Below are 26,055 nucleotides of genomic sequence, written 5' to 3' on the forward strand. Positions count from 1 at the left end.
TATGTATAGCTAGCCTTTGAGATTACTTAGTCTACTTGCGTTTCTGTGTAGGTACAGTTATTAAACAGCTTGCATTCAGTGCTCTTCACACGTGCAATCTTTATTCCACATATGAAAGTTTACTTGATTCTTTATTTTGTCATCAGATTCCATAAAGTCTATACATCCTCTTCTTTTGCCACTCTTCTCAGTCTGTCACGCTAGCTTCTTGTGACGTCACCAACTTCTCTTTCTCTCATCTTCATATTCCTTCAGGGATCTCCTCCAAGAGATTGTCATCTATACGGCGATACATCATATAGGGTTTTCTCAATGGATACCTTTTCTGGAATGCTCTTTGTGGAATCAACACAATCACTGGTGTCGTGCCTGCCACGATTTCTGGTTACCAGCATGTAGGAAGTATGGGGGCGGGACTTCCTGAAGAGGCATTCAGCTGCTCCTCTACACAATATTATATGAACAGGTCCATATCTTTGTGGACACCACTGATACCAAGGAATACAATGTCACAAACAGTGATCACGAATATTGCGGCAGGGAGCAAGTGATGCTGCTACAGCCGTTACCCCATTGCCTGTTTACAGAATGTTTACGAACACTTTTGCAAATTTGAACGCACAATACATCAGCATTTGGCAGTCATACCTTCACCAGCAAATTAGCAGAGTATGCCACTGGATGTGTGCATCCAGGTCAGCAAAATCTACATATCAACCAACCACACAAGCGATACATTGAGGGAAGTCTGGAGCCAATTCTGGTGGCACATCTATGCAATCCCAAACGAAGCAGCAACATGCACATTAGATACAGGTGCTCCTTAAACCCTTTGATCTTCTGTGGTATGAGGATTTGAGGGAACCATCTCTCATGCCACTGCAAGGCCTCGGTATAGATGACAGAGGTAAGTGGGGCAAGTAAGGGAAAAAGTCGCTACACACAAACCCACGGCTGCAGCTCAGGTTCAGGATCAGATTCCTGGGAACCAAGTGATCGTCAGACCTGTGGCACTCATGGAGCAAAGGAACAAATGACAGGAACAAAAACATTGTGATACATCTTCCTGATGCGTGAGCAACACATATGGCCCCCATCCCATGTGCCAGAAGGCAAGTACACCTCTGCCATGCGGGTATGACAAACACTGTGGGACAATACCTTGAAAGGAAGAAAGCTTAGGGAAACTAAGAGACCTTCTAGAAAAGTAAATAGTCATACTATTGATAGGTAATATTTCTAGGTCTATGCAGGGAACAGGCATTTTTATTCGGTTGCCTTTAAAAGGTGCGTGTCACCTGGTCTGTATAAGGGCAGGTGATGGCTGAAAGGCCGTCATTTGCCCCTTCTATTTTAAAATGGTCCCTGGATTTCAGTTTTTAGAATTTACTGAATAGTTTTGCAGTTGCATATTAGAATTATTAGTATTTTTTTGTATTCCTTGAAGCACCAGACAGGTGATTTTGAAATGGTATAGGAGAGACTATAGTTGAACACCCTAAGCTGTCTCCCAGCTGGTGTAAAGTCCCAAACAAACCTCTTTTGTCTTATAACAGGGGAGCCAGCTCTGTGCCTCATATTGAGTAACTTACATTCAATAATGTGACCAAGCACTAGATTGTAGTAGACAATAGTAAGACACATGTGCACTAATCCTAACAACAGAAGATTGTGCGAGGCACCACCCAGGAAGATGATGATGATGTGTTGTATGGTGCAATTCAGATGCAGGCAAGTGAATTGATGGTGTTGGGTGATCAGTCACAGTAATAGATCTCGCCCTGGTGGTAATGACGCATGACAGCTAAAACAAAACTCAATGCAACTACACACCAAGATACCAGATTAACTTACTGCTACAGCCACCCATGACTCTGGATCCCTTATGGACACTATCTAACCAGCATGAACAATCTAACACGCCGTAACCCACACAACACACTAACACCAACACAAAACACATACCACACACCCGAGGCACTGAATCTTACCCATACAGTTAGAATGCACAAGGCCTCTAGCACAAACTACCACATGCAAAACAACACTCACAGATGCCAGTTCCTGCTGGTTTTGAACCTATCCTCGAGTGCCTGGCGACTTCCCCTGGGTGGTAGTCGTGTTTGGTATAAAACAACATAACATAACATTTTCTTTGGATAGTCTCCAGGAATCCCACAATCAAATCCACAAGGTCACAGTGAACAGTTGTTCACACACATTTTAAGAATTCTCCCAGACAGCAGAAGGCCTCAAGTGAAATATCATACAGCTCCCCCATAGTTGGGAATAGCTCCCCTAAAACAAGTTTTCCACAGAGAAAGATTGCTCTTAAAAGATGTTATGGCTATTCCACAGAGCAGAAGTGACTCTCAAATATATTTACAGATCACAACACGAGAGTTCATCCCTCAGAACGGTTTAAATCACTCCCAAAGAGAAATGTTATGCTTAAATAATTTTAAAGCTCTCCCACACAGGCAACGCCAAGACACTCCCTGAAAATAGCTGCTGGTTTTTCCCACATAGAAGAATGTATCTAAAGCATGTTAATCACCCTCCTACAGATGGGAGTCGCTCCCTCAAAAATGTCATCACACTCCCCCAGGGCAGATTTATCCTTCAATGGTGTGTATTGCTCTCCTGAACAAGAGAGCTGCTCCGTAGATAAGAATCAGGAAAAACAAATAGTTCTGTCTTTGTAGATGTAGAGGCCGAGGTTTGACTTGCTCAATTGGGATCATGTGCTATTACTTCATGTGGAAATCCCCTTCACCCACTGAGCACTTCTGTCAGCTCAAATAAACCTCTGGGGCTAGATCATCAAAATGTTGCCCTTGTGCCAAAAAAAGGAGCAAATGAATTTAGCACCAATGCTGCTGCTTAGATAATACACAATGGTACAATCCACATTATCTTCATATATTTTCACTAGGGCAAAAATAAAGCAGATTATTTTATTTGCTCATCATCAATTGCATAGGCATGCCCATTACTACCAAAATGAATATACATAACTACACATACATTGAAAGAACTAAGAAGTGAAAACATTCCAAACTTATTCTATAACAGTATAATATTCCATCCATAATGACATAAAAAGAAAAGCATATGAATACATGAATAAATAAATAAATAACGCAGTAATGAAGGGCAGATAGCTCACTACCCATTGCAAATGATTCTAAGTTTCTAACATATCCACTACTCACAACATTTATTCCTCACTTTTCCCAAAATACACTTTGGCAGAATTTTCCCCCCTCTTTTTTTACCACCTTTTCCCACAAAAATGCAGATGGCAAGTTGAGGTAAGGTATATAGAAAGAGAGGGGATGGCGGGTGGAAGGAGGGGGGCAGGTGTCTCCCCCTACATTTTGCGGGAAAATAAAGTGGTAATCAGCAAAATAAATCGGTAAAAGTGTTTTTCAGAGAAGAAAAAAAATGAAAAACCTCAGGGATCCGAAAACTTCGTCTCGTTAAACTAGGAAACCCCATTTCTTGAACTCTCCATGCTGACATTAAATAAAGAGCAACCACCGATATGATATGATATGATATGGCATTTGTAACACGACTATACACAAGGGTTTCAAGGCACGACGAGGCAAGGAAAGGGGAAACAGAGGGAGGACAGAAACAACGATCTTACTAGGCCAAATGAGATAGAGATCGCTCAAGTGCAGTGGAGGGGCAAGGGGAAAAGTGCCAGGGGAAAGGAGAGGGGGCAGTGCTGTACATGGGATCAAAACAATAACAAGAAGTGTGGCCAGCAGGTGGTAGGTGCAAGGGTAAGTGCAGACAGCAGGTGTCCAAAAGCGCAAGTAGGGGGACTGTAGGGTTACAAATACAGACCCAATTGCAAGGGTTGCCGGGAGTCATTGTCGGTGTGCAGCTGGGCCAATAGGGCCCTGAGCCTGAAACCAGAGGGTAGCCAGCCAGTGCAGTATCAGACAGAAAATCAGCAGGGGAGAAGAAGAGAGAAGGCAGAAGCAAAGAGGAAGGTCTTGAGGTGCTTCCGGACCGGAGATGGTTCTCCTCGAGTTTCAGAGAGGAAGGGAGGCTGTTCCAGAGAGAGGCCCCAGCCAAAGAAAGAGATCTACCACCAACTCGTTGCTTGGAGAAGTGACTGACCCTCAGGGAGTTGGAGGTGGAGGAGCGAAGAGCTTGAGTAGGAAGGTATTTACAAAGACAGAGTTGGAGGTATTGAGGACCCAGGCCCCAGAAGGCTTTGTGGACAATGCAGAGGGTCTTGAACGTAATCCTTGCAGTCACTGGGAGCCAATGCAGAGATTTCAGTGCTGGAGAGATACAATCCCTGGGCTTGATGCTAGGACAAGTCTTGTAGTCCTGTTCTGGATGAGTTCCAGAGGGCGGAGAGTAGAAGCAGGCAGATTTAGAAAGAGGCTTTTGCAGTAGTCCAGCCTAGAGAGAACCAGAGCTCCAGAGAAAGTGAGCTTCTGGGGGAAGTAGAGGAAAGGAAGAATACCTCTGAGGAGGTGCAGTTGGTAGTTTGACTTCTTAGAGACGTCAGAGATGTGAGGAGAAAAGGAGAGTGTGGAGTCGAAGATGACCCTGAGGTTCTTAGCCTCACAGGTGGGAACAGGAAGAGGGCCAAGGGAGGTCGGCCAGAGAGTGACAGGAAGGGAGGGTGAAGGTGTGCCGATGAGGAGAATCTCGCCAGATGCTGACATTACACATAGTTCAATAGCAGCAAAAGAAGTTCTAATGCTCCTTCCCCTGAAAAGGGGGACCAGAGTCCACCAGCAAATGTTTTACAGAGAACATAAAAGAACATGAAAGAGAAAAAAGTCCTTATGATTCTATGGTCATATAATCCCACAGGCATGCCCCGACTCAAGTGTGGTCTATTCCATGACTGCATCAGGTAAGGCAAAGGAAGCTTAACGAAGCTGTATATGCAATCTGTTTCCAGCAATCAGGATTTCCAGGCTCAAAAATGTTGTGTCCTCGACGCCTCATAGGACATATACCATGGCTGCGTCCTTTGACCCCCTTTTTTTCTAAATGTCATTCCTACTTGCAGTTTGGGAGAACTTACTCATGCTCCTTTCAGCCTGTGGCCCTTCATCAAGATGTTCTCAAAACAAATACATAGATAGTCAAATTGAGGGCGTATCTCTAAGATGGCATTTTCAATAATAAAACAGGCGCGTAACCGCCTAACCCTTTCTGCAGTCACACTTTGGATGTTTCCCTTGTTTATAGCAAAGACCTTCTATTTCCAGTAACTACAGAGGACACCTAATAGTTTCTGCATTGTGAGCTCACTGCATTTCATGAGAACTACATCGTCTGCAAATATTAGGCCGGGTATCTTGTCCCTAATCTCTGGAGCGTGCAACCTCTGTTCAGACAAGAAACCCCCCAGATCGTCAAAGAAGAGGTTACATAGGGCTGGAGAGCACAGCATGGTCTGACCCCCTCCTCCTTTTATCTCTAAGATATGTTCACCATTCTGTACATAACAGACCTTTGCCATGTTTCCTCAATTTAGGGCCTCTGTAATGGACAAATTACCCTTCTCAATGTCCTCATTCCCAAGTGAAGCCCATAATGAGTCTCGTTGTACAGAATCAAAAGCTGCTTTTAAACCAATACAATTTAGAAAAAGAGCCAGTTTCTTCAGGAGTAGATATTTGGCCATGATTAAATAAAACCTAAACTCTGTAGTTTATAGTGCTCAGGTCAGCCCTAAAACACGCCTCAGCTTCTTTCATGGTCCTACCACCATTCAAACATCCCTGGATTTTCGCCAATAACAACTTGACAGATATTTTTCAACCATAATGAAGGAATATGCAGTGACAATTGCCTGGATTCTGTCTCTCTCCATTTTTGTCAACTGCACAAGCACAGAAGCTCTCTATAAGGCAGGCACCCTGCCGGCTTCCAAGACTCCATTAACAGCTTCCAGAGGACTGGCGCCTATAGATCTACACAGTGGTCGACCGGTATCTTATCAGGCTACGGCACCTTGTAGCTCTTCTAGGAATGGGTCTCATTCCAAGTATGGCAGTCCGGAAATAAGGGTGCCGGAAGCAACGTACCAGCACCCTTTCGAGATCGCCATACTACAACGATGCTGGTAGGGGCCACGGATCCCCGGCAGGCCAACCTGCTGGGTTTTCAGGCCCCTACTTGCATGGTTTTCACAGAAGCACTGACACTGTTAGCAACGTAACACTAGGTTTTGTGGAAAACTTGGCCCAAAGAAGTTTGTGGGTGCGCACCAATAAGGTAGCAAAAATGTACCTAAATATTAGCATTATAATGGCGGCTGCAGCCGTGTGGTTAGGCTGATGATTTTATACTGTCACCTGAAAAGACTGTGGCCCTCATTGCAACTCAGGTGTTAAGGGTTAACGCCACCGTTAACCCTTAACGCCTGATTCTGATTTTAACGCCTGCTTTTAGCAGGCGTTAAAATCCATGGCGCTAACCCGCCATGGTGCTAATTACGCTGCCCTAATTTACGGCGGCGTAATTAGCGCCTTCCCCACTCCCATTATGCCTTTGGGGCAAAAATGGGAATGGGGAAGGGAAAATGGGAAATGGGGATTTACCGCCCCACTCACCTTGGAATGGGGCGGTAAATCCGCCATCCACCATGGTGTAAACGGAGTTTACACCATGGTGGTAAAGTTGGTGCACTTAGCACCAAGGTTGTAATGACCTGATAGTGCTAACCTTACAGACTGCGCTCCTTCATGCATATACCACAACAGTACCGTATTAATTAATAGGGTTTAAGAGTTGAGAGAGTGAGTAAATAAATATGAGAGACACCTTGTAAGTGTATAGAGTAAGGTTCCTGTATTTTTAAATCCAGCATTGGACAGAAGTATTATTTGCATACATTATTGTCCAAATAGAAAAGAAAAGATCCATCCTTTGACAAGCAATTAGTCATACATGTAGAGACTTTTGTCACACTTGGTTGGATTTATAAATACAGGAACCTTACTTTATACACTTACAAGGTGTCTCTCATATTTATTTACTCACTCTCTCAACTCTTAAACCCTATTAATTAATACAACACTGTTGTGGTATATGCATGAAGGAGCGCAGTCTGTAAGGTTAGCACTATCCATAGATTCACTGTTAGCAATTTAGCTATGATTTTCTTAGAGGTGCCTGCGAACAGGGCATTACAATAGTCAAGTCTGGCTCCAGTTATCAATTTAGCGATTGCCAAGCAGCTGGACGGCTTAAGGTATTGCCTGGCTGCATTGAGAAGTTTAGCCATGTAGGCGGCCAAGGAGGCAATGGCATTTACTTGTTTAGTAAGTGAGAGCGTGGCATCGACATGCACTTCCAGTGTTTTTACAGAGTAAACGGGACAGGAATTTTTATACCGTCAATCAGGAAGGATGAATATGAAGGGGGTTGTTTTATTAGCATCATGGGATACCTAACTACCAGAATTTCAGTCTTGTCGTCATTTAGACATTGGTTGTTCATGGCCATCCAGGACTGGATAGTGAGGTAAATTTCATTGATCAGTGTATAATCTTTTTCATGTGACCCAGATTGAGGTAGAAGGATTTGCGTGTCATCAGCGCAGTTTGTATAGACTATGCCAAAGTTGTCCAGGAGGTCGAACAGGAGTTTGGTGAATATATTGTCTAAGGTAGGCGAGACGCAAGACCCTTGCAGGACCCTGCAAGGTATAGGTTCGGGTGGGGCGTTCGCCAGATCTGAGAAGACTGTAGAGGATCTACCTTCAAGGAATGATGTGACCCAGGTGATGGCATCCTCCGAGAAGTTAGCTGCTGAAGTAAGGTGGTGGCATAAAGTTCTGTGGTCCACCAGGTCGAACGCAGCCAACAGTTCAAGGAGAAGGAGTAATGCTGCCTTGCCTTCATCTCTGAAATAGTCCAATTGATTTTTCAGGTCTAGTGAGGCTAATTCGGTTCCATGGCCAGGTCAAAAACCAGATTGGCGTTTTCCTTGTATTTGATTTGATTACAGGAATACTTGAATCTGGTTGTAGGCTGCCAGGTCCAGAATCTTTAGCAAGAACGGTACTGTGGGGATTGGGCAGTAGTTGTTAGGCGCAGTCGGGTCTAGATGTAGTTTTTTGAGTAGAGGGAGGACCCAGGATTCTTTCAGGATGGATGGGACACATTTTGCTGAAAAGGATACATTGATGAAGTGAGTGATGAATGGGGCTAAAATATCTGTGCAGTCTTTCACAATAGATGCTGGGCATGCGTCGCCTTTGCATCTAGACAGTTTCAATTTATGGATAATGTTTGTGGTTTCTTCAACTGAAATTTCCCTGAAGTAGAATAAGATGGTAGGTAGACTGGGGTGGGGCGGTGAGGTAAGAGCCTTAGCCTTGATGAGGTTTTGTTTTAGATTGATTTTATACAGCAATAAGTAAATTTTAGCCTTCATGGCAGATTGGATGCTAGTGCACCATGGCTTGTCTTTCTTGATGGAAGAAAGGGGGGGGGTTCAAGTTCTCTGAGATAACAGAAGATTTCTTGAGTGTTGGAGGAGGCATTTGCAATTCTGGTGTTATATGCTAGTGATTTGGCTGTAATAACGACACATTTGTATTCCTTAGCAATCTTGTGGAAGGCCAAATTATTGGTATAGTCTGGGGATTTTTCACAAGCGGCTTCCGCTTGTCGTTTGTTTGTGTGTAAGGCCTGGATGACTGGTGTAAACCATACCTTGCTGTGGGAGGTGGGTTTGGCCTTGTGCAAGGTCAGTGGGGCAACACATTCACTGCTATGGTTAGGGTGTCAGAGTTGAGTGCTGCCAGCACGTAAGGGTCTGAGGAGGGGGTGATGTCAAGGCACAGGGGTGTGAGGTAGAGAGCAATATTGTCCCTGGATATCCTGCGGGTACTAAGCGTCCACATGGGGGGGCGGGGTGACTTTGTTGAGGGCATCGAAATCTTAATTGGCAGGAAGGAGAAGGAGAGGATATGATGGTCTGACCACGGGCAAGGGGTGTTGGCCGAGAGGTGGATCATAGAGTACAGGTCAGTGATCCAATCCAGGGTTCTGCCTTTATTGTGTGTAGAGGATGTGACACAGTGTAGAAAGTCTAGGTCAGAGAGTGTCTTTGCAAAGGATGAGGCTTGGTGATCGGTGGGGTCATGTAGACCGAGGTTGAAGTCCACTAGTGTGATTGATCTAAAGGAGGGTTTAATGCTGCTCCCTATAGAGAGTAGGAGATCTCCGTCAAAGGTGCCGATAGGAACCGGTGGGCGGTAGATAATATGAATGTTGACTGAGTTGTTTGGGGATGAGGTTATTTTGGTTGAGAGAAGCTCATAGTTGTCTGTTTTAGGGGTGGTAATGGTTCTGATAGGAAGGGTGTCTCTGTTGATGAGAGTGACCCCACCTCCTCTGGTGTCAAGTTTGTCGCTCCTGAGGATAGCAAAGCCCTCAGGGATAGCCAGTGCTAAGGCTGGTCCGCAGACTTGATGAAGCCAGGTTTCTGTTATGGCAAGTAAATATAGATGTTGTGTAGTGATCATGTCGTTGATGTCGAGGGCATGGGCAGCTAAAGATCTTGCATTGATAAGGGCAACCCAGATGGGGGCAGTATCCCCCCACAAAACCCCCAATCCTGACTAACCTTCCTAACCGTTTTTTATGAATCAAATATTTCTCGTAAAACAAAAAATCCACTACTTGGCTAATTTTAGACTTTTTTTTTCAATGGTAATAAATTGTCACATCCCCGTGCGGACGTACTCTAAACCAAGCACTACAGTTTACTAGTCCATTTGGAACATGTCTAAGAGGTGGTCCAAAATACCCTTGTTATGATAAATCATGGCACAGATTTCAGGGCTCAATCTAGATGGGCCCTTCTAACTCCCCTCGGTCCAGGGTCAGGAGCTAACTGAACTGTCCTACTTGATGTCCTACTTATCCCGTAAGAGGAAATTAAGTCACTCTTCAAGCGATAACAAACATGGAACTCATGGACAAAAGGTAGTGTAGCATAATCAGCCAGATTGGCTTTCTTGCCATCCTAAAAGTCTATCTTGCTGGGATATCAGCATTGCAGCGCTGATTAATAGTTGTTGCGGCAAAAGAGTACAAACATCTTGACATTAGCAAGCCTGTCTTTGTGGGTCTCGTCCTCAAACTCAGGATACACATTTTAGGGATTCTCTACGCTTCATCCTCCTCAACTGCATGATCATAACCCCCTCCCTACCTTTCTGATGAGGACGCAATCAAGTATCTGAAGAGCAGCATAGCTCTAACAGTGGACTAGTCCCTTTGTCCTTCTAATTCACTGCCAGGGTTTCTAAGGTCCTCATAGTTGTGGCATCCGCAGATGACTCAATCTCAGTATTATAGACGTGAACAGTGTCCAGCTCAGAGTAGAGAAGGCCCAATATGCAAAATATTAGGAGAGTCCATGGATATGTGTACCATGGCCCCAGCAACCTTTCCAGAAACGCTAGTTGGTAAGCCCATCCCCCACTGTGTCTCACGCAAGCATTTTTTTTTGCTGTCATTTAAAAAAATGGTAAAAGGCATTACAATAAGGAGAATCCAGTATCCAGGCTTCCTGAAAACAACAAATCATGAACTTGGATTGAAAAAGCATGCAATCCACGTTGCTCAATTTAAAGGGAAGAACAACAATTTTCCAGCGAATTAATTGGAAATACCCCTTTCTTTCCCACTTTAGGTTCCTCAAAAGATTCAGTTCCCAAAGGAGACCTCTACACAAGGCGTCTGCGAACTTTCCCACTTTCAAGCTGCAAGAGTCAATCAACATCTTCCAAATCAGGAGCAGGATCGTAGCCAGTGGTTGCAGAAGTTTCAGCAGGTGTATTACGCAGATTTCCTTAATTGCACACCCACTAGGCATGCTTTCACCGTGTGACGATCCAGACCTCTCCCCTTAACATGGATTTTTAGCTCTACGTAGAGATATTTTTCTCCCATTGGCCGACCTAGGTTGTTCCTTGAAACCCAAACATCATTACTTCTACATGTGCTTGCATCATTCCTGGAAATACCTTGGCAGATGCTTATGCCTGCTTGTCAGCATAGAAGGTGACCTGAATGTGTTTTTCAGGGGCTGAAACATGAATTCAACTGAGGTCACAAGGGGTCCTGATCTCTACCCCTTAAGTCTCTACCTATTGACTCTTAACTTCTACCACAGTTAATTCATAGCATGCTAAGTAATTGTCAGAAAAGGTTCTGCATTGCAGTTGAATCCTAGATACCTTTGGAGGGAGACACTGCATTACGAATGCTAGTATACCATGCACTAACTGGACATTGACAAGGGTAATCGTTATAATGTCACTGGCAACAACAACACACCAATATTTACTCATCAATCTTCCAACATCTCTTATGTCACTTCTGACAAATGATTTACAGGATCGCACAAATCTTATCCAGTGAATAATGTTGTTGGTCAAATCCTCACTCAACTAACTAGCCCTGTGCTCAATCACAGGGACCCCAAACATGTAAATGAAACTACTAGGAGCTCTAGTTCATCTTTTTTTCCTTTTTTCCACAACGCCTCTCGCCTTTTCGTCCACCAGTCTCGTCCCTCCTTCCACTTGATTAACAATCACCTTTATCCTTATTTGTAATTGTACCAGCCCTCAGGGCTTGTAGTTCATACTATAATCATAGCCACTCATCCTCAAACTCCCCTAATATCTGCTTACATGGGGGTTCTCCTGATAGAGGGATCTTCGCCACTGACATCTTCTTCAATAGTGCCGAAATCTCAGCTCACAAGTCGTATTTTCAGCTACACATAACTGAAGTTGTTCCTTGAGCTCAATTAGCTCATTAAGAACAGAGGAAGGGACTGTCTCTGTATCCCTACAGCCCCCCTCCCCCAGCACTTGTCTGCACTTACCTTGCACTTGCCACCAGCTGGCCCTATTTATTTATTATTTTATTTCTATTCTACTTATTTGTACTGCACTCCCCCCCCTCCCCCTTTCCCTTGCACTTTTTCCCTTCCCCCTACCCCTGCACTTGCGCGGTCTGAATGACACCTGGCCTAGTGGGATCGTTGTCTGTCTTCCCCTTGTTCCCCCCTCCCTGCCTCGTCGCGCCTTGAAACACTTGTGTATAGGCGCGTTACAAATGCCATATCATATCATACCCAGATGTTCTAACTACCTCCCAATCCAACCAAAACCTCCCCCTCCCCCTCCCTACAGACCCTGAAGAGGTCAAAAAGTATTATTCCAGGTGACCACCATTCTCCCATTTCCTATGTCACTCGATGGTGAGTTACACTTTATTAATCTGTTTGGGGGATGTGCACTTTGAAGGGCCCCTCTTTGTGACCCATCAGCATTTTCCCCTGGGTTACAAACTGTATTCTTTTATCTACTATGTTTGCTGCATAAAAGAAAAAGAAATGTAGTAAGCATATATGTATTTATTTTACATTGCAAAGATATTGCAACAAGCATTGGCAATGTGTAGTAGGTTCATCTGCCACATAAGATAATGGACCCAGGCTTCACTATAAGTATCTTTAATGTCTGTTGGAGTACAAGAAGGTAAGTAACAGACAGGTAAATTGGTAAGTAGTGTGATGAATCCTGAGATGTTGCCACTTCTCCCCAGGGGGAGCACCTTCCCATGAGGCCAAGGTTGTGATGTCACTACCTGATAGTCCCCCTGGGGGTGGTATTCAGTGGGAGGATCTCAAGGGAGGAGACCTCCCCTCTGGGGACAAGGTAGAACATCTCATGAGAACACAGTATATACACCCCCCACCAATACCCTGCACACTCCCTCAGTCATTAGACCCCTCTGGTAGCACAAACTCCCATGGTCAGGATAGGTCCATGTACTATTGTAATAACTGTGAGATTGAAGGTACCTGGGCAAAGAAGATCCTTAAGCGTCCTGGGGATTTGCCTGACCCTAGTACTGGGACGAGATTGCCCCTACGAGGAGTAGAAATTAACTTGACTGCTCTCACTGCAGGTGCGGGAGTTGTGCCTAGGTGGCGCTTCTGAGGCGAGACAGCTCCCTTGCATCAGTAGTTGGTGGGAGAGAAAGCCAACAGTACTTAATCAGGGTGTGAGAGAAGCAAGGATCTGGGACCCAAACCAGGAGGAGAGATTTCTTCCTAATGGCCCCACTTGGGAGGAAAGTGAACCAAGTGAACCAAGTGGGCCAAACTGAGCAGCAAGAGAAGCCAGGTTCAAGGACTTGAAATCTACATTTAGTACAAATCATCATCCTCATTGCAGTACTTGTTAATGGGAGGAAAGTGAACCAAGTGAACCAATTGGGCCAAACTGAGCAGCAAGAGAAGCCAGGTTCAAGGACCTGAAATCTACATTTAGTACAAATCATCATCCTCATTGCAGTACTTGTTAAAGAGAAGATACCAAGTGAGTCCAATATAAGAAGAGAAGTGAAGAACTGTGTATTTGAAACTAAAGTGAGAGTGACACCAGGGGAAGGGACCCATTCCCCCTGGTGATCTGGAACTGAAAGATACCAGGAGAAGGGAGTTAATCTCCTTGCAACCAAAACCAGGGGAAGAGGTTCATTCCACCTGCTTGTGCTGAACTGTGAAGATACTAGGAGAAGGAACTCACTCACTGAGTAAACAAGGTGATGTGAATTAGACCAGATGCAAGGAGAGCAGAGTCATTCTCCTAGTAACCAATGCCAGGGGAATGGAGTCATTCCTCCAGGTTGTGTGGAACTTTGCCTTTGTGTTGTAACCAGGGAAAGGAAGCCATTCCCTTTAGATGACAAGGAGAACTGTTTTGAACTTTTACTTTTGTGTGTGTTTTGCCAGGGTATGGGAGACAACACTTGGAATTATGAAAACTCTGAGGACAAGACACCTGGAGAAGGGAGGCATTCACCGGGAACTCAATAGTGAAGAAAACTATGGGCAATAAGGAATATTGATGTTTGAGCTGGAACTTTACTTTGTGAACTTGAGCTGAGAACTTGTTTTTTTGAGCTTTGCAACTAGGAACTTTGCAGTGGTCGAAGTGTACGAAAAGAAGCACTGGAACTATGTTCCCTACTGGTCTGCCCCACTCCCCAAAAACCCCATTGCTGCTCCCCCTCCCACACACAATTCAAACCACCAAACAAACACAACTGCTATTTATGGCACTGTTCAGTGCAGTGCACTGAAGTGCAAGCTTCAACTGCTTCCTACACTTTTATTTTAAAACGAAACCATTCCAGAACTTTTTAAAATAAAAGTATAGGAACAGTGAAACTGAAAAATGAAAGGTATAGGAGCACCGCTCCCGACTGCTCCCGCCCACTTCGACCTGTGGTTGCGCTTTGAAAAGCAACTGAGACCTGGGAAGGGAGTCATTCCTCCGGGTAAAGGTTCTACCTAGCAGTTGGAACAGTGGTCCACTGTCCAGAAGAAGGGAGCAATTCTTCTGGACCAAGAAGATCCACTACCTTTTTAGTTTAGTATTTAGTGTAAGGGACAGAAGCAGGGATTTGACACAGGATGGAGGACTATTAATGTGCACAGACATCCAGACAGCACCCTTAGTATTTTATGTTGAGGCAGGGCAATACATCTTGGAGTTAGGGAAAGCTAGGTTTTCTCTTTATTTTTTGATATAATAAAGGTTTATGCCAAAAGCCATGCCACCTGTGTGCCTGTCTCCTCCTTCTGCACCCTTACAGTAGACATAAACCCATAGGCAGACCCACTGGCCATCCACACCCAGCCCGTTCCCAGTTGTAACTGCCATACCCAGAACACTCATACAGACACACACACTGGCATTCCACGCTGACCTCACGACATTCCAATGCCTCAGCATTGTAAAGAGCAACATGACATCCTAACACAATGCCAACAGTTTGGAATTTTGTGTAGGCATGAGAAAGGCACTTGTCAGGCGCAGCCGTTAGCAGTGTTAACTGGCCATTGTTGGTAGCAGGGGCAAAATGGTACGAATACCTGGGCATTGAATAGCACTGCCTGGCAAATGCCTAATACTAATACACAAGCCAAAACGGTTGGCTTTGCCAATGCTTGTATGTAACAGGACTTCAGTGAAGGGCATGCATAGTGCTTATAAACCGAGTGGCTGAAGGCAAACAAAGGTTAAGACTTTTTTTTATTATATCAGTAGCAGGTTTGCAACTCCAACTGAGTCATTAACTCTCAGAAGACTGCTTTGAAAAAACACTGGCACGCACTCCAGTGCAATATTTGATGGTAAGGCTTAATAAAAGCAAGCTTAAAGAGATCCCAGGAGGATGTGTTTTGCATGGGGAGGGGCAGGAACTGGGCAGGAATGGCCATAGGGATTAGGATTGCCAGTCAATGGGTGGATAAATAACACCTGCACGCTGTGTGTCCCTTCTCATATGCCATTTCTCCCTATCTGTACTCTAATGCAATAGTTTGAGTTTACAGCTGTCGCAAGCGATATTGATATTGATATTTTATTTCTATCGAGCTCATACACAAGTGTTTCAGAGCGCGACAAGGCAAGGGAACGTGTACAGGGGAGAACAAAAATAACGATCTTACTAGGCCCAGTGACATTGAGAATGCGCAAGTGCAGGGTAGAGGGATAGGGGGAGAAGTGCATGGAAGTGGGAACAAAAGGAGAGTGTGGAGCGAGGAGGAAAAAAACAAAAATAATAATAAAATAATAAATAAAAAGGCAACAAACCATGGAAGGGCAGCCAGCAAGTGGCATGTGCTGGGTTTATGGCAGCAGGCCGTGTAGGTCTGAAAGTGCAGGATGAAAAGGGGAGGGCTGTATGGGTACAAATACAGACTCCAGTGCAGGGGGTGGCCCGGAGGCAGTGTGTGAGGGTGGCAAGATGAGCAGGTACTTGGGCCCAGAGGACAGAGGGTGGCCAGGCGCATGGTGCCGAGGGAGAGTAGAATCAGCAGGGGAGAGGAGGGGAGAAGGCAGAAGCAAAGAGGGAGGTTTTGAGGTGCTTCAGGAACCGGAGATTTTTCTCCTCAAGTTTTAGGGTGGCAGGGAGACTGTTCAAGAGGGAGGCAACAGCCAAAAACAGAGATCTACCACCAGCTTGTTTCTTTGAGAAACGACTGACCCTGAGGGAGTTAGAGGTAGATGAGCGGAGTGCTCGAGATGGGAGGTATTTGCAGAGGGATAGTTGAAGGTATGGTGGACCCAGGCCCCAGAAAGCCTTGTTGACAATGCAGAGGGTGTCATAATCTGTGTGGGATTGATTATGGTTATGAGTGTTGTGGTGAAGGGCGGTGATGTCACTAACATTCTAGGTGGAATGTTGGTGTGGGGATGTCACTGGGACTCTAGGTGGAATGTTGGTGTAGGTTTGATTGCAACGTTCTACTGATGGCAGTTGGACCTAAGATACTGGACCAGATGGATGTCCCAGTGCTTTCTCTACGTACTAACTAAGAGAATAAAACCTACATGTAAACTACTTACCTTCTGGTGTTCCTGATTGGTGAAGGAGGCCTAGTTTATGTCACTGGCGACGAGGATGGTTCCGGTGCTGCTGGGAAGGGGCAGCTGGTGAGAAGGGCTGCCTTCCAGGTTGACATCCATCCAGTAACGAGGAGCTGCAGGCCGGGCGGTGCAGTGGAGGTCCAGGTCGGGGTCCAGCTGAAGCAGAGGTGTCCTGCGGGCTGGAGCTGTGCAAGTGCTGGGGCATTGAAGGATTCGGGTGGCCCGTAACAGCTGTGCCAGTGGAGGAGGTGCAGCTGGTGGCGCTGTTATACCTCCGTGTGTGTCCAGCTGTATTGGCTTTTAGTTTAGCCTGAAGAGGTTGCTGTGGAGCCTGCTGGCAGGAGGCCCAGATCGAGGGGGACAGAGGTTGCAGCCGTTGGACTGCTGGACTGTCGTCGTCGCAGCGGGGGTGTGCAAGCCCCTGGGTCCGAGGATTTTGCTGTCAGACGGGGTGGCAGGGTCCTTGGTCCGGAGCCGGAGGTCGTCTGTTTTTTGGAATTGGTGTTTCGTCAGGGTGCAGGGTGTTAACTTCCCCTGCAAACGCTAGGTGGCGCTGTGGTGCGCGGCCATCAGGGGACGGAGAGCACCTGGAAATGCTTTAGAGATTTTTTTTTCTCTCAGGATGTCGGGTGCAGATATGGTGACGTCGGCAAGGGCTGGGCCAGCATCAGTGGGCAGAGGACTGGCATTACAGCAGGCCCAGCTGGAGCGCAACAACCTCTTGGAACGCAACATCCCCTTGGAACGCGACGTTGCTTGTGAGTGTCTTGCCGGCGCTGGATTAGGAAGCTATTGTTCCGAGGTGCACAGGAATAATATTGGGACACATGCCATGGATGGACACATGCCTTGTCTGGATTGTCCCGGTGTTCATGATGGTCTCGCACAACTGGAGGGCGCTGAGGTTATGCCTGCAGGAAGATGGTTGTCATTGGAGCTGGTGAGAAATGCGGGGATCGTGTTTGCTCTAACGGGATTTTACAATGTTTATGCTGTAGTGGGTGTTTTGACACCAAGCATGGCAAAGTGGCGAGCGCTGGATCCAGACCTCTGGGGCTCGTATGGCGGGGAGGATCTGTCAGGTCCAGACCTTTTTATGTGGTAGGTGTTGGGGAGGCCCGTGTAATTATAATGCTGTTGTGTTTATGTTGTGGCCTCTGGGTTTAGTACAACTATGGTTTGGTCCTGGGTTAATGTTAGCAGTTATGGCCTGTAATTTATTATGTTGTGTTTATGTATGTGGCCTGCTGTCAGGACATATCCTTGGGTTTTCAGTATGGACTTGTGGGTGTGGGGTCCATGGGACTTTGTAATGTTGTTTATGCAATGTTTACTTTGCAGGTTGGCTGAAGTGGACATGTGGGTGGGGGTATGGCGCTGGGACTTTAGCGCCATGTCAATTCCATCAAAAATTTTTTGCATTTACAATTGCTTGTCATGCATTTGGTGTTTTGCATTTCAGGGACATGTTGGGGTTGGGCGCAGGGACTTTAGCGCGATGTCACTGGCATCAATTTTATTTTTGCATTTACAATTGCTTGTCATGCATTTGGTGTTTTGCATTTCAGGGACATGTTGGGGTTGGGCGCAGGGACTTTAGCGCCATGCTTTTGATATGGTTATCGCTTACTGTGGGGTTTACATGTTGTCCTGCAGTGTTTTGTTTGTCATGTTCGTAGGGGCATGTCCCCTGGTTATGTATGCATGATCCCAGTGTTTATGGGTGCAGCGAGGTGCTGTCTGGTCATGTTTTAGGGGACAGGTGGTGCTGTCTGGGCTATTTTTAGCGGGCAGTGAGGTGCTGTTTGGTTGTTTTTGGGGACAGTGGGGTGCTGTTTAGCGGGCAGTGTGTGCTGTCCGTGTCAATTTTGGGGGCAGTGTGGTGCTGTCTAGCGGGCAGTGAGGGCTGTCGCTCTTGTGCGGCAGTGGCGTGCTGTCTGGATATTTTAGGGGGGGGCAGTGAGGTGCTGTCTAGTGGGCAGTCAGGTGCCACTTAGCGGGCAGTCAGGTGTTACCTAGGTCACATTGGGGGCAGCGAGGTGCTGTGTGGTTAGTTTCTGGTGTTTGGGGGTTTTAGGGCACTGAGGTGGTGTTTGTTGGAACCGTGAGGTGCGGTCTGGTTGTGTTCTGGTGTGTTAGGGACAGTCCGGTGCTGTTTGGTTGTTTTAGGGGCAGTGAGGTGCTGTCTGGTCGTTTGTGGGGGCAGTTGGGAGCTGTCTGGTTGTTGTTGGGACTGTGATATGCAGTCTGGTTGTTTTAGGTGCTGCCTGGTGTATTTAGGGACAGTGAGGTGCTGTCTGGGTGTTGGTAGGGACTGTGAGGTGCAGTTAGGTGCTGTTTGGTTGTTTTAGGGGGAGGAGGTGCTGTCCACATGTTGGTAGGTGGGGTAACGAGGTGTTATGTTGGCTTTAGGTTATTGAGGTGCAGTCTGGTGTTTTAAGGGATTGTGAGGTGCAGTTGGTGTGTTTGGGGCAGTGAGGTGCTGTCTGGGTCATTTTTGGGGGCAGTATGGTGCTGTCTAGTGGGCAGTCAGGTGCCACTTAGCGGGCAGTCAGGTGTTACCTAGGTCACATTGGGGGCAGCGAGGTGCTGTCTGGTTGTTGTCAGGGGCAGTGAGGTGCTGTCTGGTTGTTTGTAGGGACTGTGAGGTGCGGTCGGGGGTTTTTGGAGCAGTGAGGTGCTGTCTGGGTCATTTTAGGGACAGTGTGGTGCTGTCTGGTTGGTTTCTGGTGTATTCAGGGACAATTCAGTGAGGTGCTGTCTGGTTGTGTTCTGTGTGTTTTGGGTGTTTTAGGGTAGTGAGGTGGTTGTAGGGACTGTGAGGTGCGGTCTGGTGTTTTTAGGGACAGTGAGGTGCTGCCTGTTGTATTTAGGGACAGTGAGGTGCTGTCTGGGTCATTTTTGGGGGCAGTGAGGTGCTGTTCATTAGGCAGTTAGGCGCTGTTTGGTGTTTTAGGGACAGTCAGGTGCTGTTTGGTTGTTTTAGGGGCAGTGAGGTGCTGTCTGGTCGTTTGTAGGGGCAGTTGGGAGCTGTCTGATGTCGTTAGGGACTGTGCGGTGCAGTCTGGTTGTTTTGGGGCAGTGAGGTGCTGTCTGGGTCGTTTTTGGGGACAGTGAGGTGCTGTCTGGTTGTTGGTAGGGACTGTGAGGTGCAGTTAGGTGCTGTCTGTTGTTTTTGGGGCAGTAAGGGCTGTCTGGTGTTTGTAGGGATAGTGAGGTCTTGTTTGGTTTTTTCTGGTGTATTTAGGGACAGTGCGGTGGTGTTTGGTTGTTTTAGGGGCACATGCGTGTGCGCCCTGGGTGTTTTAGAGTTTAGTTAGGTGCTGTTGTTTTTTTTTTGGGGACAGTGCTGTCTGGTTGTTTTTGGGGACAGTGGGGTGCTGCTTAGCGGGCAGTGAAGTACTGTCCATGTCATTTTTGGGGGTAGTGTGGTGCTGTCTGGTTGGTTTCTGGTGCGTTTTGGGGGTTTTTAGGGTACTGAGGTGGTGTTTGTTGGGACTGTGAGGTGCGGTCTGGTTGTGTTCTGGTGTGATAGGGACAGTCAGGTGCTTTCTGGTTGTTTCAGGGGCAGTGGGGTGCTGTCTGGTTGTTGTAGGGGCAGTTGGGAGCTGTCTGGTGTTGTTGGGGAATGTGCGGTCCAGTCTGGTTGTTTTTTGGGCAGTGAGGTGCTGTCTAGTGTTTGTAGGGATAGTGAGGTGTTTCTGGATGCTGTCCACATGCTGGTAGGTGGAGTAGCGAGGTGTTGTGTTGGCTTTAGGTTATTGAGGTGCAGTCTGGTGTTTTAAGGGACTGTGGGGTGCAGTTGGTGTGTTTGGGACAGTGAGGTGCTGTCTGGGTCATTTCTGGGGACAGTGAGGTGCTGTCTGGTTGTTTTAGGGGCAGTAAGGTGCTGTTTGGTCATTTTCGGGGGTAGTGAGGAGCTGCTGGTATTTTGGGGATAGTGAGGTGTTGTGGGTTGTTTTAGGGGCAGTGAGGTGTTGCCTGGGTGTAGAGGGGGCAGTGAGGTGCTGTCCATCAGGCAGTCAGGTACTGTCTGGTGCTTTTAGGGACAGTCAGGTGCTGTTGGTTGTCGGTTGGGCAGCGAGGTGCTGTTGTTGATTTAAGGTTTATTTAGGTGCTGTATAGGGCCTGGTTAGGAATAGTTAGGGTTGTTATGGCGGTACTAAGGGGTTTTTAGATTATTTGTTTGTAGAGACTGTGAGGTGCGGTCAGGGGTTTTTGGATTATATCTATGTTTTGGGTAAGGACGGTTAGGTGCTGTCTGGTCATTCAAGGGGCTGCCAGAGCCTGTTTCTAGGTTAAGGGGCAGCCAGATGATTTCATGGGGTTGTGATGTGTCAGTCCAAGGCAGGGAGACATATGTCATGACCTGTTCTGGGCCCGATTATGGCTATTAGTATTGGGTTGGTTTAGAGAGGGACACATATATGTCATAATCTGTGTGGGATGGGTTATTGCTAGGTGTGTTGTATTAGTTGAAGAGAAGGACATATGTCATAATCTGTGTGGGATTGATTATGGTTATGAGTGTTGTGGTGAAGGGCGGTGATGTCACTAACATTCTAGTTGGAATGTTGGTGTGGGGATGTCACTGGGACTCTAGGTGGAATGTTGGTGTAGGTTTGATTGCAACGTTCTACTGATGGCAGTTGGACCTAAGATACTGGACCAGATGGATGTCCCAGTGCTTTCTCTACGTACTAAGAGAATAAAACCTACATGAAGAGGGAGGTTTTGAGGTGCTTCAGGAACCGGAGATTTTTCTCCTCAAGTTTTAGGGTGGCAGGGAGACTGTTCCAGAGGGAGGCCCCAGCCGAAAACAGAGATCTACCACCAGCTCGTTTCTTTGAGAAACGACTGACCCTGAGGGAGTTAGAGGTAGATGAGCGGAGTGCTCGAGATGGGAGGTATTTGCAGAGGGATAGCTGAAGGTATGGTGGACCCAGGCCCCAGAAAGCCTTTTTGACAATGCAGAGGGTTTTGAATTTAATCCTTGTATCCACTGGGAGCCAATGGAGTGATTTCAGAGCTGGAGAGATACGATCCCAGGGTTTGAGGCCAAGGACAAGTCTTGCAGTCCTGTTCTGGATAAGTTGTAAAGGGCGGAGAGTAGAGGCCGGTAGATTAAGAAAGAGGCTGTTGCAATAGTCCAGCTTGGAGAGAATCAGAGCTTGGGAGACAGTGAGCTTCTGGGGGAATGAGAGGAAAGGAAGAATACCTCTGAAAAGGTGCAGTAGGAAGTTTGACTTTTTTGATACATCAGCGATGTGGGCGGAGGAGAGTGTGGAATCAAAGGTGACACAGAGGTTCTTGGCCTCGCAGGTGGGGATAGGAGGAGGGCCAAGGGAGGCCGGCCAGAGAGTGAGGGGAAAGGAAGGTGACACCAAGTAACCCAGACTAAAACTGTGTGATTAATTTTAGCTGTACTGCAAACCTTTTTGGATAGTATGGATTGTGACAAAAGCTGTTTATGCCATTCCATGGTATCCAGTTAAAATTTCGAATGAACAATTTGGAATGCCTTTTTGTCGAAAAAAAAATGTTGAAAAATAAATGTTGAATATATTTTTTTATCTTATATGTTTTTTTTGGGTTTAGTTAGTGAAAAAAAGGGTCAATAAAAAAACGGGGGGGGGGGGGGTTGGGGTAACCCCCCATTAAAAAAACAAAAAAACAAAAACGAAATCGACATTTTTTTTCTTCTGCATTTTTCATTCGAGAAAAAGCATTCAAAATTGTGATATTCGAAAATGTCACTATAAACCCCATTCCATATTATTTAAGTTTCAACTCAGTTGTTTGCACTTGCACATATGTTAACCAAAGGAGGCGCCCCTGGTGGGGAAAAGACTGCTTGGGCCTGATTCATGGAAGTGTTTTATAATGGCGCAAACCCATAGGAAAACGTTCTGTGAATCAGGCCCTGTGTGTGGTAATGTTGCCATGCACACTGAGGGAATTGTTGCTCTATTCTGGATTTTAGAACATCTATAGCATACTGACTATTCCAACGAATCCAAAAAAAGTGAAGGATAATTAATTGTGTATGTAGGTTTGAACGTTGTATTGACTGCCTGTCTAAAATAAACATTTGGACTGGCATAGCTATATTTAATCGTTGCCAGCACGCCACAGCTGTGTGACATCACCACCGAGCATCCTGCAGTGAAGAGCACTGGGCGTTCGCACAGCAATGTAACTTTTACCAGGCCGTCACCTGCAGCGTATTTAAACTTTCTGAGCTCTTTGTTAGGCTGGCTGCTCTGTGCTTTTCACAGCTGGCGCTACCGCGGTGCAGAATGCTGTCGACCCAGCAGATGAACGTGCCGTCCTCGACAACGCCTTCCTCACAACACTCGACATGTATAGCCTTGTATTACTGCTGCTGGAGTTGGTAACGCTTCGCCGCAATATGGGGTGGGGTAATGGGAAGGGGGGGTGGACGCTGGTTTGGTTAGGTTCCCTGTGACGCCATGAATGTTAGAATAACTCCATTGTGACAAAATGGGCAGTCCAAAAATAGTTCATGAAGTCGCTCTGAAGAGAACAGTTGAAAGCATTGAGCGGGATAATCCTAGGAAAACCGGCGAGCAGCTATAATAAGTCACAGAGGCTGGCCACGCCTACGCTGCACATTAAAAGAACCATACTGTGGGCGATTGGGTATAATGATTCAAAAACAATATCATCCCTTCATATGCACACATATACATGTAACCGTGAGCCTGCAATCACTAAACCTACTGTGAATAAGACGCCAGGAATCCGACTAAACAAATATTACGACTTCCCTTCAGCCAGGTCTCAGCCACCTGTAAAGCCCGCTTCAGTTTGCTCAGCTTGTGACGCAACTCAATCAAGCTTGCCTTTTGAGCACGTGCAGATGCGTTAACGCGTGCAGGTGAAAAGTTCCTTTCTGTTGCTTCAGTCGCCAATACCAGTGGGGAACCAACCCAAGACCGGCACTCTTCGTGTGTGCCTCTCTGAACATTCGCATCAAAACACTGTATATGAATATTGCATTAAAGGCTTAATAGACGGGCAACATCTGCAAGTCCCAAGGGGTTATCTGGTTGACAAACCACACCCAATACCAGCACTCTGCGTGGGTTCAGGACAACTACCCTTCCAACACAGCTGACATCCGCCGATGTTGCTCATGCACAACTCGATGCAACACAATTGGCTACCAATCAACTGAGATAAAACTAAGGAGCTCACCACAAACCAATGCCCTGCTCTTTGGCCTCCCTCGTTCTGGCCGCCATCTCTCCGGCCTTGCCCTCAACCCTCTTCAGCAGTCAAACACTTGGGTTCACGCATCAACGCAGATCTCTCCCTAACCGCTCAGCTAAACGGTGTGGTTCGCAACCGCTTCTTCCACCTGCGGTCCCTTACAAAAAAGTCCTGCCCCACTGTAGGGAATGCCTTAATCTCCTTTACATTGGACAATCATAGTGCCTACCGTGGCCTATCTTCAGTACAAATACTCAAAGATCAAAGGATACGGAATGTGGGCACCCGTCTACTACTGCGCATCCAATGACCTGGGCATGCCGCCCCTGTCTTGTCATCTCTTCATTGGCTCCCAAATCACCTCCAAATCCAACTGCATTACTCATCACACATTCAATAAGATCCGGCCCCTTTCTTCAAATCAAAATGTGACCAGTACTTTCCAGCCAGAAACTCCCACTCATCGCCCAAATTGCTACTTCTTACCCCCGCATTTAACAAATTCAGAACCTGCAAAAACAGTCTTTGGTGCTCTATTTTTTGAACTCTGGATCAAGCTACCCCTAAAGCTCAAGAAAATGGCATACCAGCGACCCCTGAAAACCTGGCTCTTGCAACAAAACTAACTCCCTCCACCATTTTGGATTCTTCAGCGGCAAGAGACCACCCACATGGTTAACACAGCACTTTACAAATACTATAAATAACAACTCAATATCACATTGGTGGCAACAGCACATGCCTGGGTCACACAGTTTCTTATCCGTAATTACCAATAGGTAATAGCTCCAACTGGAGGTGTAGGTTCATGTTTCTCTCTCTTCAACCATCTCACTTCATTACCAAATTACCAAATTCTTCCTCCCCCGTCCCAACAAAAGATATCGGGTTGGGCTCCACATCATTTACTTCAGTTACACGAGAAGCCACATCAAATTGACCTTCACCTTCCTGTTTCCTGTCCCCAAGGGGCAACAAGGGCTTGTGCAGATGCTTGATCTCTTCTGGCACAGGGGGGCTTTTTGTTTTCCCCTCACCTTTCCTTTCCTATTGATTAGGTTGCATTCTAGGTGTGTTCCAAGACTCATTTTCACAATCACTCGTGCTGCCTTTAGCTGCTGTGTCCTTTGTCGCCACAGCATAAGTGTGATAATATAGTGACAATCATGAACTCCAATTAATTATGTTGTTATCAATGATAGTCACCTGGGAGGAACAGACACTTGTCAGTGATGGTCCTTTGGCCGGTTCCACCCTTTAGGGTTGGGCTTACAGAAGCATGTACTGTTTGCACTAAGATCCATGTCAAGAGACATGCATGATGACATAAAGGGTGCTCTGGATACTAAAGGATTCAATAAACTGACAACATGTGCCCGCTCTTTTCCCGGAGTGAAAATGTCCGTCTTTGGAAGAATTATCCTGCTTTCCCACAACAGTTCTTGTGAATGCAAGCGGCGAATATGTAATATTTCTCGTCTACACATGTCAGCTGTCCCATTCTGATCACGGTATTGGTGCATTTCTAAGAAAGTTTTCTTGCCGAAAAAATATAGGTGTCAGACTTGTCCTTTCCTTTTCACACGGGAGAATTTCTATTAGTACCAATTGTTCAATCCTGCAAACTCTCAAGTGCCAATTATTCCTCTTCCCTTGCTATTTGCTCAACACATTTGCCTCCTTTTCATGAGGGGGTCAACTTCCTGTAGGGAACACATATAAGCACATTCGTCATGTGTATTAGCTAAATCATGTTGCTTCTAGACCAGGCCATATCTCACGATCCAAGCCCAGGTTCGGAGCAACCTCCATGCTGGTTACACCTGCAGACCATCTTCCCTCCTGTCACTCTGCACTTACCTTGCCTCTCCATCTGCTTCCCTTATGTCATCGGCCCCCACAACTCTCCCAGGACCGGCCACCACTTATCTCCGGCTCTCCCTTGCACGTGCGTCGTCTCACCACCTACCTATAGTTGCTGTGAAAATGGAAGAGGGGCTCCGGACGGAGCCCTGCCCTCCATTTCCAAGGCAGCCATGTTAGGTGAGGTTGTATTTGTTAGAAACAAAGGGTCGCACGCTCACAGCAACCCATTACTTCTGACAAATACATTGCTCTTATCACCACACTGGTTTACCTCAGGAGCCAATGAGTACCCATTCTGGGGCCTAAACTGAGTGGTAATGGTGCCAGGGCTTGATGTTATAACTTGGTCCCCGGGTCGTTACCAACCAGTTCAGAACCCAGAAAGGGCGATTATTGATATATTGTTACCCCAGTTTCAATAAAGAAATGTGAGGGTTTTTGCAGGGATTCCCTAACTTTTCCCTTCGGCTGTCTGAATCCAT

General features: G+C 46.3%; 1 protein-coding gene across 4 annotated transcripts in view; it reads left to right on the forward strand.

The window, feature by feature from the left end:
• The window catches only part of SLC13A4 (solute carrier family 13 member 4), a 344,476-nt gene that overhangs the window by 65,682 nt on the left and 252,739 nt on the right, over positions 1 to 26,055 (forward strand). Inside the window, exon 1 of one of the 4 annotated variants that reach the window (XM_069628770.1) lies at positions 17,161 to 17,411. The exons of the other annotated variants lie outside the window; for them this stretch is intronic. Within the exon in view, the coding sequence (XP_069484871.1) occupies positions 17,299 to 17,411 (113 nt within the window). The 5' untranslated portion in view covers positions 17,161 to 17,298. Of the gene's footprint in view, positions 1 to 17,160; positions 17,412 to 26,055 lie in introns of those variants that run through there. 4 annotated transcript variants of the gene reach the window in all.

This window comes from Ambystoma mexicanum, chromosome 12, assembly GCF_040938575.1.
Source record: "Ambystoma mexicanum isolate Mex_15411 chromosome 12, UKY_AmexF1_1, whole genome shotgun sequence".
NCBI lineage: Eukaryota > Metazoa > Chordata > Amphibia > Caudata > Ambystomatidae > Ambystoma > Ambystoma mexicanum.